Source organism: Pectinophora gossypiella, chromosome 4 (assembly GCF_024362695.1).
Source record: "Pectinophora gossypiella chromosome 4, ilPecGoss1.1, whole genome shotgun sequence".
Lineage (NCBI taxonomy): Eukaryota > Metazoa > Arthropoda > Insecta > Lepidoptera > Gelechiidae > Pectinophora > Pectinophora gossypiella.
In genome coordinates, this window is record NC_065407.1 from 3753194 (window position 1) to 3774718 (window position 21525).

At 36.2% G+C, this 21525-nt stretch overlaps 1 protein-coding gene across 2 annotated transcripts in view; it reads left to right on the forward strand.

The window, feature by feature from the left end:
* The window catches only part of LOC126366215 (venom dipeptidyl peptidase 4-like), a 62794-nt gene that overhangs the window by 5890 nt on the left and 35379 nt on the right, over positions 1–21525 (forward strand). Inside the window, exons 1-2 of one of the 2 annotated variants that reach the window (XM_050009242.1) lie at positions 14041–14098; positions 16852–16918. In XM_050009242.1, coding sequence (XP_049865199.1) covers positions 16871–16918 — 48 coding nt within the window. In that variant the 5' untranslated portion in view covers positions 14041–14098; positions 16852–16870. Of the gene's footprint in view, positions 1–14040; positions 14099–16851; positions 16919–21525 lie in introns of those variants that run through there. The other variant, XM_050009241.1, reaches the window with a different exon arrangement.

Sequence of the window (21525 nt, forward strand, 5' to 3'; positions counted from 1 at the left end):
GTCCCGGGTTCGGATCCCAGTGAGGACATAATCACAAAAATCTTTGATTATGACATTACAGGCTGATCACCCATTGGCTTTAAGTATGATGGATATAATCCGTCGGAAGGCACGTTAAGCCGTTGGTCCTGGTTACTACTTACTGATATAAGCACGTAGTCGTTTCATGAGTCATTTCAGGGACCTTAGGCGGCTTAGTAATAACCTTGACACCAGGGTTGATGAGGTTGGTCCACCTCACAACCCACACGATAAAAAAAAAACAATCGAAATATTCCGGTATAATAAAACTCCAAAAAAATGGGAAAGGGTTACAAATGAGGAAGTGCTAGTAAGAGTAAGGGAAAAGAGACAAATACTGAGAATTATTGAGGACAGAAGAGGCAAGATGATTGGACACCTAATAAGACACGAAGAATTCATTAAAAACATCATAGAAGGAAAGCTAGAAGGAAAGAGAGGAAGGGGAAGACCAAGAAGAGCTTACATGGAACAGATTAAAGAAAAGGTTAACGTCGTGTCTTATAGGGAAGTCAAGGAATTGGCCTTTGATAGACTGGAATGGAAAATGCTACACCGACAAGAGCGTGGCTCTTAAATTGATGATGATGAATAAAACTCATAACATTTTGTCTACATTTGTGAAGAGTGCGACATAGTATAAAGTTCGTAACATAATTAACGAGAATGTTGAAGCTTTTCAAAACTAAAGGTAGGCAATTCTCACCACTCGAGAGTAAACCTAATTACAAACTGTGAAATTACCTTTATAAGTGGCAGTAGCGTAGCTCCGCCATTACAACCGGACCGTTTCGAAAATTGTATTCATTCATTTAAGTTTTTACCAACTTAACTTACTGCTTACTTCATTTTCTATCGTGTAGGTTGCTGGGTTACCAACGTCATCGCCCTGATGTCAGGGTTGTTATTGAGCCGCCAAAGGCCACTGACGTGGTTCATGTAACGACTACATACTTACTTAAGTAGTGTTGGATGGAAAAGAATCGTTCTACCTGTTCCCTAAATATTCCCTAGGTCCGTACCTATAGAACGTTATAGCGTTTGGTACACTTTTTTGTATGATATTACTTATGTCTATTTTATGTTTGCAAATTGTGGAATATACAATTAAAAGCGATATTTTATTTATCTTCACTCCATTTATTTTCTCCTTTTTTACAAAAAAAAAATAAACAAATGCACCTTTACACTCCGACCCCAATAATCATAGACAACCCTTTTTATTTTTAAAACAAAATGCTTCCTTTCGTCCCATTCATTAACCATTCTATATTCATACCATAAACAACCAAATCTCTATTCATTATCCTTCCATAGCCATAGTATTCTCTCTTACTTTCATATCAATCTTACGTTCTGTTCTACTCATTTTTCTACCATCATCATCATCAATTTAAGAGCCACGCTCTTGTCGGTGTAGCATTTTCCATTCCAGTCTATCAAAGGCCAATTCCTTGACTTCCCTATAAGGCACGACGTTAACCTTTTCTTTAATCTGTTCCATGTAAGCTCTTCTTGGTCTTCCCCTTCCTCTCTTTCCTTCTAGCTTTCCTTCTATGATGTTTTTAATGAATTCCTCGTGTCTTATTAGGTGTCCAATCATCTTGCCTCTTCTGTCCTCAATAATTCATTTTTCTACATAAATACTAAAAATATCGCCGCTTGATGAGGCTTATTGTAACAACATTGGCAATGGATTTGGTACTATGGTTAAATGTAGATCTAATGTATTGTAGTAAGAGAAATTGGGTCGAGCTAATGCTGGTGTTGATAATTCTATAACAGAGCCGGATGGGGACCGATCCGGAATTACTAAGTGCATTACTTTGGTGTGTGTTCGTGTTTGGTTTGGGGTAATGTTGTTGTTTCCGACATCTTATTGTGTATAAGTACGCACAAACAAAGTTTTTAAGAAGAACAAAAAATTACAAAAATACATTCGGCGCAATTTCTTCGCGACAGCCATAGTGTTTTTTATGTGGATTTATTATTTCGCCACTCGTAGACTGTAGTTAAGACACACTGATTGTTTTGCCACTTCGCATATAATTCACTTTAAGTAGTTAATTACAAAGGTTACGAACACGTCAGACAATAAGAGATAGATCGATGAATATAAAACTAGTTAAAAAAAAAGAATTAATATTTTTTATAACCTTATTTTTCAAGGTATTTTTATGTTGCAATTATCAACAACTAGTGTTCTTCTTCTATCGTGTGGGTTGTGAAGTAGATAACCGACTTCATCAACTCTGGTGTCAGGGTTTGGTGACTATTGAGCCACCAAAGGCAACATGGCTCATGTAACGAGTACGTACTTTCATCAGTAAGTAGTAACGGGGATCAATGGCTTAACGTGCTTTCCACACACAGATCATCTTGCTTTCGGACAATCAGGTGATCAGCCTGTAATGTCTTAACCAAACTAGGGATCATCGGAATCATCAAGGGATTTTTGTGATATGTCCCCAACGGGATTCAACCCGGGACTTCCGGATCGTGAGCACCACAGAGGCCTTTACAACCTTAGTAAGTACGGGAGATATAATCAAAAAATAACACTAATCTCAATTTATGCCGTGAGTATGAGCGATGCATGAAATGTACATCAACAATTATTTATTTATTTATTCAACATAATTGTAATCATCGTTGACAATTCATATAACCTATTTACCACGCGGCTGTTTAAATTAAGTATGGTGACAATAATGTTTGTATTTAAAGATCCATCAATTAAACAACGGACGGATGGACAGACATTCACTATGAATCATGGTCAGTTATGACTTATGATGTAATGTCACGATTAACGAGTGTGATAGTTCTATAGAAATGATTCCACTCACGCAATAAACGTATTTCTATAGCTGACAATTCCATAGGAAAAACCTCTGTGCCCTTTTTTAGATTTTTAATCAAATCAAATAATTTATTTGCATCACTTGTACAACTTCTGTTGGGGTGAAGGGCTGGTGTGTGGTGGAAGTACGATGGAAGAAAACCACGATTTGTTGGTAGCACTTTCACGTATATTTATCTAAGTATTTTTGAGTACAATGCGAACGATGTTCGATAAATCAATATGGCGAATTATATATCAAAAATTATGACAGCTACAAAAAAAGGAAATTGGTTGTCAAATTGACAGCCAAAATAACGTTGGTAATGTTGGTGTTTCCAACATCACCCTAACGTTAAGGGCGCAAGCGCACTAACCCATTTATCACAGTATTCACTAACATAACCAGAAGATTCGACAGGTTTGGTTTTTTATACCTCTAGAAGCGTGTGCAAGGTAAAAAAATATACTAAAAAGCTAAGCTAAGGATAAGTTTATATAATCTATGTGTGAAGTATATAAGTATTTAAATGACATGCATATATTTCCTGGAAGAAATCATTTTAAGCGATAAAACCACCATTTGCCATGACTGACATGACATGACATGTCTTTTGTAAGTAATTTCTTTCTCTTTTGCTGCAACCGTGCAATAAAGTACATTTGAATTTGAAACATTAATGTAAAAGAACCTTCTTAAACATCTGCATGAAACAAGTGGGTTATTACAAATATAATACAATAACAACCAATGTCATGAAAGTTAATACGATTTAAACAAGTGTGATTGCTAATTAATATTCATAAAAGGACAACAAAATATTTATATTTTTAATGTAAAACTGAAATTACAGAAATGACTACATTTCTGACCGAGTTCTTGGATACTTATGGAAAATTAGGCATTGCACAGATGCAAAAATTTTGCACAGAGGTTATTTTTGTGATGTTGACAAAATGTATGATAAAATGTATAATAATATGGATGGATACGAAATAAAAAAGCACTGTACGGTTAACATACTTTATTACTAAATTATTAAGAAATTACATAAATAATTAGATTTCTGCAACATTACAATACTAGGTAAATCATTCAGGTTGTTTTACTTTACCGACTTTATTACGTATAATTTCTATCACTTTATATAATACTAGCTTTTGCCCGCGACTCCGTCCGCGTGGCGTGTTATAAAAGGAGAAAGGTTAAAAAATGTTTAATTTTATTATTTTTAAATGAGGTTACAGTATAAGTAGCTCAGTTAAATAATGAATTGTTATTAATTTCTAGATTATTAGTTTATGATTTGGTTTGATATTTTAGGAAAATACGATCAGTTTCGAAAATTTAAACAAAATTTAAAAATTACAACAGAAATACGCCGTGAAACGTCCGCCTGGAAAATTCAACAGAAAACTACCTACGAAAGATTTGAACCATCCAAGAATAGTGAAAAGTTCTCCCGCAAAATTCAATATTTGACACGACCATCAACGACGTCTGCCCTCACGCGTCTGCCGCGTTCCGGTTGCTCACTTGGGTATGTGCCCCCCCTCCGCGCCTCGCCGCCGCTGTCGCCGCCCCACAAACGCCGCCGCGGCCGCGACGTTTCTTGGTTGCCACTACCGCGAGCTATAAATTTCAAGCCTCTAACTCGCTTCCCGTTCCCAGGGAAATTTGTAACTTTGCATTCACTAAGGTATTTATAATATATGCATGTCAAATTTCAAGCATCTAACTTATGCAGTTTAGATTTTTTTATACATTTTTTTTTTACCCGCCAATTCCCATTTTTCAAAATACAGCCATAACTAAAATTTATATTTACTAAGGTATGCATGCATGCTTTTATTCGTAGCATGCATGCTAGATTGAAAACATCTATCTTACGCTGTTTAGATTTTATCATACAAATGTTTTTTCCCGCTAACTCCCGTTCCCGTGGAAATTTTGCAATATCCAGTTGCAACTAAGCTTTAAGTTAACTATGTAATACCCCATTGTACTACATGGAATGCAATAAATAATTGAATTGAATTGAATTGAAAACATCTATCTTACGCAGTTTCGATTTTTTCATACAAATGTTTTTTTCCCACTAACTCCCGTTTCCGTGGGAATTTTGCAATATCCTGTTGCAACTAAGCTTTAAGTTAACTAAGGTACCTGCATGCCAAATTTCAAGCGTCTAACTTAAGCGGTTTAGATTTTTCATACAAAAGGATTTTCCCGTTAATTCCCGTTCCCGTGAGAATTTCGGGAATTCCTTTCTTAATACACCTCTACGGTACCTATGGTACCTGCATGACAAATTTCAAACGTCTAACTTGAGTGGTTTAGATTTTTACACAAAAGGATTTTCCCGCTAATTCCCGTTCTCGTGGGAATTTCGGGAATTCCTTTCTTAGTGCACCTCTACGGTACTTAAGGTATCTGCATGCCAAATTTCAAACGACTAACTTGAGTGGTTTAGATTTTTCATACAAAAGGATTTTCCCGCTAATTCCCGTTCCCGTGAGAATTTCGGGAATTCCTTTCTTAGTGCACCTCTACGGTACTTAAGGTATCTGCATGCCAAATTTCAAACGACTAACTTGAGTGGTTTAGATTTTCATACAAAAGGATTTTCCCGCTAATTCCCGTTCCCGTGAGAATTTTGGGAATTCCTTTCTTAGTGCACCTCTACGGTACTTATGGTACCTGCATGCCAAATTTCGAACGTCTAACTTGAGTGGTTTAGATTTTTCATACCAAAGGATTTTCCCGCTAATTCCCGTTCCCGTGGGAATTTCGGAAATTCCTTTCTTAGTACACCTCTACGGTATCTAAGGTATCTGCATGCCAAATTTCAAACGTCTAACTTGAGTGGTTTAGATTTTTCATACAAAAGGATTTTCCCGCTTATTCCCGTTCCCGTAGGAATTTCGGGAATTCCTTTCTTAGTGCACCTCTACGGTATCTAAGGTACCTGCATACCAAATTTCAAACGTCTAACTTGAGTGGTTTAGATTTTTCATACAAAAGGATTTTCCCGCTAATTCCCGTTCCCGTGAGAATTTTGGGAATTCCTTTCTTAGTGCACCTCTACGGTACCTATGGTACCTGCATGCCAAATTTCAAACGTCTAACTTGAGTGGTTTAGATTTTTCATACAAAAGGATTTTCCCGCTAATTCCCGTTCCCGTGAGAATTTTGGGAATTCCTTTCTTAGTGCACCTCTACGGTACCTATGGTACCTGCATGCCAAATTTCAAACGTCTAACTTGAGTGGTTTAGATTTTTCATACCAAAGGATTTTCCCGCTAATTCCCGTTCCCGTGGGAATTTCGGAAATTCCTTTCTTAGTACACCTCTACGGTATCTAAGGTATCTGCATGCCAAATTTCAAACGTCTAACTTGAGTGGTTTAGATTTTTCATACAAAAGGTTTTTCCCGCTAATTCCCGTTCCCGTAGGAATTTCGGGAATTCCTTTCTTAGTGCACCTCTACGGTATCTAAGGTACCTGCATGCCAAATTTCAAACGTCTAACTTGAGTGGTTTAGATTTTTCATACAAAAGAATTTCCCTTCACTACTCTGCTCCTATTGATTGTAGCGTGATGAAAAGTATACTATTACCTGTCCAGGAGTATGAAGAATAATTGTACCAAGTTTCATTAAAATCCGTCCAGTAGTTTTTGTTTCTATAAGGAACATACAGACAGACAGACAGACAGACAGACAGACAGAAAGACAGACAGACAGACAGACAGACAAAAATTTTACTGATTGCATTTTTGGCATCAGTATCCACCACTTATCACCCCCTGATAGTTATTTTGAAAAAATATTTAATGTACAGAATTGACCTCTCTACAGATTTATTATAAGTATAGATTTACCAATATTATAAACATATCAATGTCTTGTAAAGTGATAAGATATAGTATTTTATGCAACAGTTGTATAAGAAGGGTCAAAAAATGCGAGTGGCGTGAGTTGCGATGTGAGCCTTGGCGAACATCGCAATAAGAGACGCCACGAGCATTTTTTGACCTAGTTATACAACGTTGCATACAATACTTTTTCTACGACGACGTAATTTTAAATGAAACAAAAATTTTCCAATTTATTTTCCAACGCGCGGGAAAATGGCGGCAAATGTATACTTTTTTTATAGTATATCTATGGCACCAAACAAAGTAAAGGTGCCAGTTTCCAGGTCAAAAAAAAAAAACAACAACAATGCTTTTTTGGCGACATTATAGTACAGTTACACTTTGTAAACAATGCTTTTATAGGCCATAGAGCGTACACTTTTTCAAAGAGTTTAATTATGTATGTACTTATATTAGACTTTTTGGTTATTTAAATGCCAGATTAAAGTAGAGGAGTAGAAAAAGATATTTATTGCATTCCTGATGTTATTACAGAGGTCTTAAAAGTAGAGAAAGGTACATGAACCCTGTAAGGGCATTACAACAACTTACACACAACACACAATACTTACTTGTACACAATGAAAACAGAAAACCAAGAATAAAAATGTCAAAGATTTTGTTAAAAAATAAAAGATAAGTAAGTACGTACATTTACAATAATCAGTATCTCAAAGATTCGTTAAAAAACTCATGCAGCGTATAGAATGCTTTTTCAGTTAAGTATTTTAAGTGTAGGCGCGTCCAACAAGGAACAAGAGAGAAAAGGTATTCATATTTGTAGGTTAACCCCGTGAAGGCTACAAAATGAGACTAAAATTTCTCTCCATTCTAGAACAAGGTTCATAGTTTCAGCTAATTTATATCTGAGTGTGCTCTTGACATTAATGTAGTTTGGTAAGCTACACTAATGCAATAACACTGGAAACTTTGTCTCCCTGTTTGCTTACCCGTGACGGAGACAGATTTTAGCGCGGCGCGTCGTTTTAAATTAGATTAGTCTCTCAGCCCGTAATGGTTTATTGAAAATGAAATTTTAAAAGCTGGTATTGAAATTGTTATTTTTTTGAAAATGGAACGTAAGTATATATTGTTATTGGTAGTACTTGGCAGCTTGATTAATGTCTGAGACTCCAAACAGTGATTAAGTACGAGATTATTGTCTGGGTATTGGGCATGTCGTAAAAACCGACAGAGGGATTGCGTCCTCTAACATGATGGACTAATGTTATGGGCGATAGGCTGATCCCTTATCACCATAAGATTCATCATATCCATCTTAGGACTTCGTATCAACAGTGGCTGCAAGTTGTCTTTGATTACTTGTGGCTCTGCCCACCCCATTTGGGATTACGGGCGTGAGTTTATGTATGTATGTATGTATTATTGTCTCTTTCGTAATGTTTGAGAATAAACATTTAACATTACATGGCATTTTATTTTAGTTATAGCAACGTTCTATTTTGTATCTAAAAATAAAATAAATTGTTCTTTAGAAAGACAAAAGATTTATTTTTATACCACACCTGCGAATTTTATTCAAATTAAGCGATTTTCCATTTATTATTTTTGTATTCGGTCTGTGATCATACCTATTCAGTAAGTACAGTCTAAAAGCGTATGAAGATCTTCCAAATCCAGGCAAGTAGGTCCCTATATCTTATTCGATGCACATCGTTTCCTCAGTAGAGTACAGTTACGTCAGAACGAGTTGAAATAGAAAGTGATTGTTTTGGTCGGTGTTGCCATATATCGCCAATAAATATGCAAGTCGCATATGTCGCGTGCGATGGGTACGGGAGTAGATAATTAGACAATTAGACGCATGCGAATTGGCCTACAGATTATTATGATACTGTTTGTTAGTCAAACGAAACGGATAATTGAATTGGGTGGAATAATCATCGGTACAAAAAAAAAATAGTGATAAACAGGGATAATCGCCGGTTGGTTTCACACCACATTTAGATTAAATTGGCCTCTACGTGTCGCGGGGGCCGAGTTAAAGTTAATGACATACAAATAATAGTAATAGGTAAAAAGTAGCATGAAGAATGCTACACCGACAAGAGCGTGGCTCTTAAATTAGTGATGCTGATGATGGATCATAGGTACATAAACTACGTCCGTGATTTTTATTATGCCCTAAACGGCCTCCATACACCAGTAGTTGCGCGTTGAGCTCCCGATCCGGAACTCCTGGGTTCGAATCACGGTGAGGACATCACAAAATCACTTTGTGATCCCTAGTTTGGTTAGTACATTGCAGGCTATGGCTCAAATTGTCCGAAAATAAAGATACTTTGGACAGCACGGTAAGTTGGGCCCGGTTACTAATTCTTGTTGATTAATGTATCTCGTGAATATAGTCGTGAGCTTATGACGTCATGTGTGTCATATCTTGCTTTTCTTTAAAATATCCTGAATTGTTTGCTTAGGCATTCCTAATGAAGTACGAAATATTTTCATAATTCAATATATATTTCGTATTGATATATTTAGAAAAGAGGATACACAAAGTAAAAAATGATTATAAGCAATTTGTATAAAAATATTCCTTTGCAATATTTCCGTAAAAATGGGCTTTCCTGGGTTCATTTGGGAGTTACCTGAATCCTCGATGATTAATAATGCATGGATAATTCTGACATTGCTTCAGGTTGAATGAAATAAACATAAATATTTATGTTGTTTTGAAATGATGATTTCGAGATTATGTAGAATTACTCTATCTGTTGGTTATTATCCTTTTGGGAAACTCCACCAGTCCGCACTGGAGCAGCGTGGTGGAGTGTCGTGGTGGCCCCACACCCTGTGCGGTTGATTGAGCGGAGGCCTGCGCCCAGCAGTGGGACGTGTATATATTATGTTATATTTTTTACAAAAAATCGTAAAAAGAAACCTTTACAAACCGAAAAACGTGATACAGCGTATAGTTCGTCCAATTTAAAGAAAAGAAATAAAGAATCATTTATTACTTCCGGACACCACAGACACAGACAGACAGGTTCATTACATTCAATACAGGACAGAAACCACACGGAAAAAAATACACAGAAAAAAAAAACAAAATTAAAATAAGATCAAAAATCATTAACAAAGAAAGAAGAAAAACAAACCAAAATCATAAAAATTTTAATAATAAAAAAAAACTAAGTATTCTAAATGCAACGCACTGTCGGCCCGATCAAACCGACCGGCCGATCGGCCGGTGATTTAATGATGTGGCTTCGTTGTGAAGTCGTCGGAACTACTCAGCATTTTTTAAAATAAATAAATTAAAAATAAATAAAAAAATATAATTTATACATAATAATTCATTACAACTTACACAAATGTAAATACAGAAACAATAAAATTGTTGGTCGAAATATATTATTATTATGGTGAAGGTGACACAGACATTATATCACGACGCGATACCACACGATGCATTGCAGCTCATTAAAAACATACGCATACATTTAACGATACCAAAGCAAAATGGATAGAAACATCAATAGGCATAAAAATAAAAGACGGTAGAAGAGAAGTGGTCCTTTAGAAATTGGCAAGCGAGGAAATGATGGGAAGTGGCGCGTGGAAATTGAGTGCCAGCGACAATACGGAAATGGTACACTGATTCTGATAAAGCGCCTATTGTAGTTTACATTGTTCAATGGAGTACCTACATTGCTGCTTTTTTCTATACAGGGTGTTAGTGACATCGTAACGAAAACTTTGAGGGGTGATTGAGGCCATGATTCTGAGATGATATCAAGTGGAATTTTCCGTCGCAAAAGTATGGAATTGAAAATAATTAAAAAAAACACAAAAATTTTCAGGAATATTCAGACTGAAAATTCCACTTGATATCAACTCAGAATCATGGTCTGAACCATCCCCCTCAGTATTCGTTACGGTGTCACTAACACCCATACCTACTTGTATGGCTACCGTATGTACTTGTGTGGGGTGTAAGTGACATCGTAACGAATACAGAGGGGGATGATTCAGCTGCTTATTCTGAGTTAATATCAAGTGGAATTTTACATCGCAAAAGTATAGAATTGAAATTAATTAAAAAAAAACTAAAAAAAAACATGAATTTTGCGACGAAAAATTGCACTTGATATTAACTCAGAATCATGGTCTGAATCATCCCCCTGAGTATTCGTTACGATGTCACTAACACCCTGTATACATAAAAAGTACCTACATAAAATCACGTCACAAAAAAGCCACTTGGGAGCGCCGATTCGAACCCCGGTACCAGATTTGCACCAATGAGTTATTAACGGCCTCTGTGGTCCAGTGGTTGAGCGTTGGACTCACGATCCGGAGGCCCCGGGTTCGAATCCCGGTGGGGGCATATCACAGTTGGTGATCTCTAGTTTGGTTAGGACATTACAGGCTTATCACCTGATTGTCCGAAAGTAAGATGATCTGTGCTTCAGAAGGCACGTTAAGCCGTTGGTCCCGGTTACTTTTTACTGATGTAAGTGAGTAATCGTTACATGAGTCATGTCAGGGGCCTTTGGCGGCTCAATTATTACTCTGACACCAGGGTTAATGAGGTTGGTATTCTACCTCACAACCCACGCGATAAGAAGAAGAAGAGTTATTAATTTATTATAAGTGCAGTTTTAACTAACACAGTTGGCTCGACCATTATAGACATAGATAGGCACAGGCCTCTCCTTAATCAATCGGACGGTGTATGGAGCATACTCCGCCACGATGCTCCACTGCGGGTTGGTGGAGGTGTTTTTAACGGCTAATAGGCGGCACATACGGCTTAAGCTCTCTGAAGCTCGGAATAAATTTAGTATTTTATTTGTTATTTAATGCAACTTTAAATTCACAGTTTTAACGCATGGCATAAATAAATTAAGACAATTGGGTCGTATACTAAGTTTAACATAAATTATTAAATTCTGATTACTAAATAAAGACGGATCTACGATGAACGAAAAACATTTTGATTTTTCTATTTAACTTATTTACGAATTTTAATCAAGAAAAACGTAATAATAAGTGCGACATTTTATTACATTTTTCTACGATGTCACAGTGTGCTTTTTCAAACAAATTCTATACTCATTTTGTGTTTTGGCGTTTAGATTTGACTAGTTGGAAACTAGCTTATTGCAATTTATAATAGAACAAGCAATGCATTAGTGGGCCTTAAATAAAATATATCTCCTTTTGAACAGTGCGCAGAATTGGAGAGCAGCCAAGTACGAGTAATCTCGCTTTTATTGAGACTTGTTAAATTTTTATAAGAACGAACAAAGGTGGGAGATGCTTTCAAGTCTTGTGTTTATGCCAAGTGTGAATGGACCGTTTAGTTTATATGTGAACCATTCGAGTTATGTACCTTATCTTTGTTTGTATTGAGGCAGTTTTTCACTGCGCATTTAGATATATTAGAAGTAGGTTTTTAATGCTCATCACTACATAGTATAAAACAAAGTCGCTTTTTCTGTCCCTATATCCCTATGTACGCTTAAATCTTTAATACTACGCAACGGATTCTGATGCGGTTTTTTTTTAATAGATAGAGTGGTTTAAGAGGAAGGTTTATATGTATAATAATATCCATGAAATAGCGGAGAAATACTGTTATTTTTGAGGTTTTGAAAGTGATGTCGTACTTAATTTAATTTTTTCCTCTGCATTGCACCCGAGCGAAGCCGGGGCGGGTCGCTAGTCTGTTTATAAATCAACTTGTTAAATAGCTTTGTACCTAAAACTGTTTAGTGTAAAAAGTACTTACTTAACTTTTGTACTTGATAAAATATTTACAAAATAGTTTACAATTTGCAGATAACGAAAACAGAACTTACATCAGAACTATATAACATTCCTATTAGCAGAGGAGAGGCTTCTGCCCAGCAGTGGGCGTATATAGGCTATTTTATATCATGTTATGTTATTAATTATAAAATATACTATTTCGTATCGGCTTGTTTCTCAAAAGCACCTATTTGATCCCTGGAATTATTGCACTAATGAGTTTGTATAATAGGGTAGTTTCCAACTAGTCAAATCAGTTACTTTTTACTAAATGTCAAAACACGAAATTACTTACTTTTGAATGAAAAAGCAACCTGTGACGTCATAGAAAACGTGAAAAATGTCGCACTTATTACGACATTTTGCTTTTTTAAAATTCGTAAATAAGTTAAATAGTAAAAAGAAAACGTTTTTGTCACCTTTACATCTGTCTATATTTCATCATCATCAGCCGTACAACGCCCACTGCTGGCCTCCTACTGGTACATAGGCCTCCCCCAAGGATCTCCACGACGATCGGTCCCGCGCAACCCGCATCCAACGGTTTCCCGCGGCCTTGTTTTTGTCTATATTTAGTAAACAGAATTTCATAATTTATCTTTGACCTAGGAAAGTACCTAATTTTCAGTACTTAGATAATACAGTTGGCTTAACCATTTTAGACGAAGATACGTTTTTTTTTTTGGCGTGACTTATTGTAGATTTGCCGCAGATGGTATTAACTACATGGCCGTATAAATGGGGAGCGCTGAAGGCTCCCACCCGGTACAACGTTTAAAACAACAGGCCTGAGGGTGCCCAGTTGGGCGCGAACCTCGGCTCAGGGCGTCGTCTGAGAGGAAAAATATTTGAAGACGAAGATACGGCTCTCCACGTTGGTCTAACAGAAAGCTTTCCTCAGCGTAATCAGAGTAGTCAGTTTATCTACAAATGGATGTACCTCAAACGGACTTATAATGTATTGTATTTCGGTATAAAAATAATAAATATCCGCACGTATTTCGCGGCATCCTGATAAACGATACAAGACTCTATCTTGTTTCAGTTGCGATCCATAATAATTAATTATCATAGATAAAATAAACTTGATAAATAACTTACAGATATCGTGTACACCGGCGATTAGCTAGGATAATCTTATGTTGATGACGTGGTATTTTAATTAGTTTGTATATTCAACAAAATCTACTCGTACATACATACATACGGTTAATTCCTTCATAAAAAAAGAAAAAAAAGAAGAAAAGAGAGACTATGGAATTATGTATCATTCTCGTTTATAAGTAGGTAATCAATTCGGACCTCATCACTCTTTTATTTTAATGTTTTCTTGCATTATTGCGAAGCCCCAAGGTCTTAAAGAGAATTCTTATCCTTAAATATTCCTTATCTCATACGATTAGGGCAATCAAACACGAAATAATTTTATTGTAAATTATCATATTGATAAATATTTTATCTTAATCCTAGTACTACTTGATCAGTGCGGTGGAAAATCGGCCGCCGGCCGGTCATATTATATTTGTTAAATAATTAGGGTAAGTGTTTTTTTTTAAATTTTCATCGCTTCGTGAGTTTCTGCATTATATGCATCTATGCATAAACTCACGAAGCCGTATCAGCCTAGTTGGAAGAACTCTTGATTCTCCCTGTGAGGTCTCGCAGGTTCGAATTTCAGCACGGACCTAACCGGTGAAGGAGAATATCATGAAGAAACCCACATTCCCGAGATATATATTATGTTTCTGAGTTATGTTACCAAACCTGATTGGGCTGGTTTTCCCTTCGCGGGTTGGAGGGTCAGTCAGGCAGTGTATTTTTATCCAAAAAACTGGAACTGTTAAATGTTCATGTTAGATAAGCGAACCCTGTGACAAACGAGATAACTAGGGAAATGATGATTAGGCATTTAAATCCAAACATGAATTCGAAAACTAACTCGAAAATCATTCATTTAGACCTATGCTAGGATTCGAACCTGCGACCTCAAAGTGAGAGCCAAGCGTTCTACTAACTGGGCTACCAAGGAGTGGTGAGGAAGCGTTTATACAACTGAATATATTTTAATTAAAACACATAATAACGGGTTCTTACCGCGTTTAAATGGGGATATGAGACTCCCGTACCCCCGTAAGAACCCGTTATTATGTGTTTTAATTATGATAATAACCGCGTAAACTTAAAACAATGAATATATTTGTTGGTAGTTGCGACCATGGTGGCCTGGTGAGATAGGGCCCCATTAGAATTTTCGCGCGTGTTTATGCGTTTTGTTATAAGCGATAGGCTGATCCCTTCTCACGATATGTCTCATCATAATTAATCCATCTTAGGACTTCGTATCAGCAGTGGCTGCTAGTTATCTTCTGATTACTTGTGGTACCCATGGTATAAGAAAACCAGGTATGCTCAAAAGTGACAGCTAACATTTAAAGGTTAGCCCAGCTGACTGTAAGTTGCCATAAAAAATAAATAACCCACGACCAATGTTTTAATATTAACTTTGTAAGGAAATTTTGAACTTTTAGTAAAAGATTTACTTACAGTAATGTTTTTTATGTATGTGACAAGTAATAGTAATTAAATAAGTACATTAGTCAGTAATTCGCTAAATTTTCAATAATAAAATTTACGTCTGTGGAATGTTGGAGATACCAATTTAATGGTAACTCATGTAACACTTACGTCATCAAAGGGCTATCAATGGCGGCTTGTCATAGGATTGAGTATACCTGGTTTTCTTATACCATGGCTTTACTCTCCCTTTTATTTTTACGCCCTTTTATTACGAGCGTGAGTTTTCGCAAGTATGTAAGTAGGAGCGAAAAATAATTAGTTTCAAACCCAATACCGTCTGGTAAGCGAACCGGTCTGTTTACAATTTATATTTAGTATGTCGCTGCCATTCACTTCGTACTAGAGCAACCTCAATACACGCTTTACGTAATGTTCCATGACCATTACGTCGTTGTACGTGTCTGCACTTGTAATGGTCAGACAGTACAAATAGGTGTATAAAATAACAACGTCAGTGTTATAACACTATAGTAAAAAAAAACTTCAATGTGTGTATATATATAGGGTGTTAGTGACGTAACGAATACTGAGGGGGATCGTTCAGACCATGATTCTGAATTGACATCAAGTGATATTTTCTCATAGTCTGAATCATCCCTCAAAGTTTTCGTTACGATGTCACTAACACCCTGTTTAATAAAAATATAAGTTTAAAAACTAAAACCCGACTACGTTAAAAACACGCTCTAAAAAGTATGAAACGAAAATTAAGTTGCGTTTTTAATATTTTTAATTCATAAACTCGCGACCCGAATCCGTAATGGCGCACATTTTATTTAAAATTTCAATGTATAAAAGCAAATAAATTCAAATTATTTGCATATATTTTAGACAGCGATAGTACTACTTATAATACGTATATTATGTGCAATAATACTTATATATTATGAAGAGATATCCAAACGAGTGTTTAGATTATTTACGGCAACAAAATTTGGATAAAGGCGAAAGATAAGACTAAGAATATTGCTAGATATTGGTGTTGATTCTAGTACAGTCATGAGCAATATCATGTACCCACTTTAGAACCCTGTTGCACTATTATATTTGACATTTAATGAGACTCACGGTTTTATTTGTCAAAAAAGTTAATGTGACATTAAAGTGTATACATATTAGTGCTCGTGACCGTACACACCATATAATTTTACTATAAATTATATCTGTCATTTTCGTATCCGCCGCAAAGGAAAGGGACGGGTAATCGACAGCCATAAAGTTTATGAAACACATTTCAATTTTAGGTAGAAATGTAAAAACCGTACCAAAATTTTAAACTGGTCAATAACCCGACAGAATTAAGTTGACAGCACTTGTCAAACGGGTTGCATATCAGCGAGATTCCTCTTTATTCGCACGTGTTATTCATTCATTAATTTTAAGATTAACAGTTGTCAATCGTCCGTCCCTTTCCTTTTCGGCGGATAAGAAAGTGAATGAAAATCACAGGTATAACTTCAAATAAAGTCTTCAAATAAAAGGTGTCTACAGGAATTGGGGCCATTGTACTTATGTATTTTATAGTTGTTATTAGACGTCTGGTTAGAGTTAGTAAAAATACATGTAACTATGCATACTTATAATATAGCTTTTATAGTATTTAGTAAGTAGTATAAATTTTATTTTGTTATGTTATAGTATTTAAGTGGGTACCTATTGACCAATCTTTGGTGAGCATTTTATTTTTTATTTATTCACCTTTTTTTATTTTCAGGTAGAGGGAGACAGACAAAATGGCAGAGAACAGTAATTCCACAATGGAGATGGGCACAAGCGATCAGGTACGAACATTTTACTAATAGGTACACTGGCCTGTTGTTTTATGAACAAAATAAATAAATAATTTGAATTTAGAAAACTAAGTATCACACTTTCAAAAGTGTTATAACTTTTTAAATACACAAAATAAATAGGACTTCAAAGAGAGTTTAATATTGAATATAAGTTACAAAGAAAGCTGATAAATAATTATTATTTTAAATCTCTGATTTGCATAGAAGAAAACTAAATTTAAAAAGTGTAGTAAGTACTTAGTTTTGCAGCTAGTAAATTCGGAAAATCAGGTGGTAATCGTCCTAATTAAACACAACTGTGCTAATTAAAAAATCTGACAAAATTTTGACATGTCCCCCTCCGAGAATCGGACTCAAAACTTCCGAATTGCAAGTCGAATGCCTAACGACTAGACCAGGGACACAAGGAGGCTGATAAACTGAGTGTGAAGTCGGAACAAACACCGTTAGGATCTATAAATTTCTCATACTGACATTGTTACTAAACAAATATCGGTAATACTGTCCTGAACATTTCATAAATGATTGTCACGTGCTCTGCGGTGAAGTAAAACTTCGAGAGGAAACCCACATTCATGGAGGTATGTGACCTAACCTGTATTGGGCTGGTTTTCAGACAGGCAGTCGCTTCTGTAAAAAACCTGACCTGTGCTAGATTTGACAGGTCCGTGTAAAAACGGGATAACGCTAGGGAAATGATGTTGACTGCCCTGAACACTTTATCGCATAAGTACGTGATAACCTCATGAATAATGGAACCTCAAACTACCAACCGTTCACCTGTCAAAACAAGATCAAAGAAAAATATGCAAAACTATACAAATATTACATCCAGCCATACATCATCCTCAATACATGCCTGAATTCAAATTCAAATTCAAAAACATCGTTATTCAGTAGGTAATATTTATAGTTACACTTTGAATCGTCATTTTTTACATAACGAACGTCTCGTCCGCCTAAAACTACTGCAGCTTCTCACAACCTGTAAAATAATCATCACCATTAATTTAAGAGCCGTGCTTTTGCCGGTGTAGTATTCACCATTCTTCTCTTTCAAAGGCCAATTCTTAGACTTACTTATAAAACACGACGTTCGCCGTCTGTTTAATTTGTTCTATGTAAGATCTTCTTGGCCATCCCCTTTCTCTCTCCCCTTCTATGATGTTTTTAATAAATTCGTCGTGTCTTATTAAGTGTCCAAATATCTTGCCTGTTGTATCTGCAATAACTCAATATTTGTATTCTTACGCTTACCCTATCCGTTTGCCTAAAATAATACTAAGTATTCCAAAATAACAAAGAAATAAATAAATTGCTTGCGGCATGCTATGGTGCCATATTGACCGCTCATCAATTTTCGTATTAATTAATGACTACTTTATGTTTATCAATTGAAGAATCCCACATTCCCTAGAAATGCGTTTCGGAGGTATGTGAATGTGACCTACCCCTATTTAGCTGTTTTTTTTTCGTAGCTTGGAAGGTCAGACGAGCAGTCGCTTCTATAAAAAACTGGACCTGTAAAATTTTTGTTAGGTTAGCGGACTCTCTAAAATACGGGATAGGAGATGATGAAGTTTCGTTTCTATTTGAATGATATGGACGGAGCGAATTGCTGTACTTTATTATGTAAAAGCGGCCATCATAGCCAGTCGCTAGTTTTAGTAAATGTGTGTAAGTACTAAACACACGTACAATCATAGAGCAAAAGTACAGTCACTGAAACCAGCGAATTTGTAAACAGTGGTGAAATTATTTGTCCGAAAGTAAGATGATCCGTGCTTCGGAAGGCACGTTAAGTCATTGGTCCCGGTTACTACTTACTGATGTAAGTAAGTAGTCGTAAGATGAGCCGCATCAGGGGCCTTTGGCGGCTCAATAATAACCCTGACACCAGGGTTGATGAGGTTAGTAATTCGCCTCACAACCCACACTATAGAAGAAGATGAACCATTAGTTGTCATAATAATAAATTTATGATTTTCTGGGTGTTTTTGGTCTATTACAGAAACGATATGTAACCAGAAGGTCTTAAGTGCAACCAGTTAATTTATTGTTTTGCAAGAAACTGATTGGACTTTTGTACCTTATCGTACGTAATAGGTAGTGTTACCCTCTCAAGTACTTATATGTAGATAATCCGTAGTAATCCATACAATGCGAACAATTCCATCGCATTTCGTACATAGCAAGTAATCCATTGGGATATGCGGAAATGAAAAAGCTACAAAAGGATTTTCCTCTGTAGAAGCGAGCTTTTGTTAGATGTAATTTATTGATTGTTTTTGTATACTTTTGTGATGTTCTTGTGTCTGGAGAGAGCAAAGAATAACGTAAGGCCTAGAATTCAATTTCATCCTTATCAATTTTATATTATGTAAGTACCCTTACGAATTTTATTGAATCCCCAAGGGAAAGCAAACATGCGAGTTAGTTTTTCGCACAATTACGTTATCTCGTTTATTTGCTTTTAAACGGCCTCCGTGGCCTAATGGTTGAGGGTTGGTCTCACGATCCGGGGATTCGGGTTCGACTCCTGGTGGGGGCACGTAACAAAAATTACTTTCGTAATCCCTTAGTTTGATTAAGACATTACAGGCTGATCACCTGATTGTCCGAAAGTAATGTGATCCGTGCTTCGTTACTACGCTACGTTAAGTCTTTGGTCCCTGTAACTTACTAACTAATATAAGTGCTACGTACTTTAACTTACGTTAGTAAGTGGTACTACGTAATCGTGAAATGAGCCTTTCTTCTTCTTCGTCGTTCCCTCACTGCTGAGGATCGCGACCACAGGTTATGGTTTTCCACTCGGTACGCCTATATGCTGCGTGGACCGCCCTCTGTATGCTGCCGCCCACCGTCTTCTTCACGATGTCAGACCACCTCGTAGGCGCCCTTCCTCGCGCACGTTTGCCATCCACTTGCCCAACGATGATCTGCTTCTCCAGACTGTGCTTCGGAGACCGCATAATATGTCCGAAGAAGCTTAGGGCACGATTCCGGCATATTGAGGAGAGCCGCGTCGTGATCTTGAGCTCTTTTAATATGGATGAGATGAGCCTTTGGCGGCTTAATAATAAAAGTAACACCTAAGGTAAATAATAGTCGGGACCGGTGTTTTCCGAAGCACGGATCTTCTCACTTTTGGTCGATGGAATAACAAAGTTTTTTTTCGGTTATATCCCCACCGGGATTCGAACCCGGGACCGGATCGTGAGCCGACCGCTCAACCACTAGACCATTCATTCACGATTGTAGCATTTTATCAGATATGACGTCAGGTCTTCAATATATATCACTATACTTACATCAGTATCAGAACGCATCGATTTCCCAAGATGTTTGCTATAATGATACTTATGATAAAGTTTTCCTTATTTTATTAAACCTGTTTTTAGTATCACAGTTGTTTTAGTTTAAGTATATATCAGTTATATCAGTCGGTAGCGAAATAGTCATAAAGTTATAAGTGTATAAAGGAGAATTCTAATAATTACAAGGTAAAATACTACATTATTATTTAGTTTACTATCGTTAAAGTATAAACGTTTTTGCGAGACTATTAATAAAACATAAACTACACGGTACTTCCGGTACACGGAATTTTGTAGATTTATAGTTTTTTTCTTGTTTTTAGTTCCTTTTTGATGAAGCCTGTGGTGGATTGAATGTTGTTTTTTCTAGCTCAAATATATTTTTTATAGAAATGAAAAAAAAAAACATATTAAAAAATAAACTACACGGTTCCTATTCCTATTTCTTTGAGTGGTGATAAATAAAATAATCTTGCAATTATTTTAATAAGACGCACGTTGTACCGATAATTATTAGGCTATGTTATGAATGTTGACTGAATACAGCTTTGCAGCCGGCGCCGGCGTGGTAGGAAAAGTATGTCAGAATCGAAGCAAATAGAATGTCATAGTCTCTTCTTACCCCGGTGGGAAATAGGCGTGAGTGTGTATGTACTTTATTAATAGGTGTTTGTGGTTTAGTGGTAAGAGCGTAAGACCTTAAAACCCACACAAAAAAACATTAGCTCACAAGATGAACTAAGTACATACGCCTCACCGAGCTCACACAAAAACTTTTTTTTTAATTGCCTTTTAACTGCCGTTATAATACGTTTATCCGCTTTTCATTTAAAAATAGGTACTCTATAAACAGCTCAAAATCGTTTCCTTTGCTCGGAAACTCAAACATTATGCCATCATACTGTTCTAGCCTTCCTTTGTCAGAGTTGAATGGTTCTCGTGCAATGACGTAACAATAGCGCTGAAGACTGAGGTCCTTGACATAGAAAGCAGGCACGCTTCCCCTCGAGGACCTAAGTTCGATTCTCGCAAACATTTACTTAAAAGTCAAGTAGACTGTCATGACGAACTCGCATTCTGAACTGTTTTGAGTGGTTTTGTAAATTCTTCTAGGCCTTACGACTTAAAATTGCACAGAATTATAATATTAATAAGTACTCGTGTTTAATTTATTTTATATTCAAAAAAGTTTCTTTTTGTCAAATCAATTTAAAACTAGCTCTTGGGTACAACTTTTATCCTATAGTAATAATAGTATTACTAACCACAAAAATT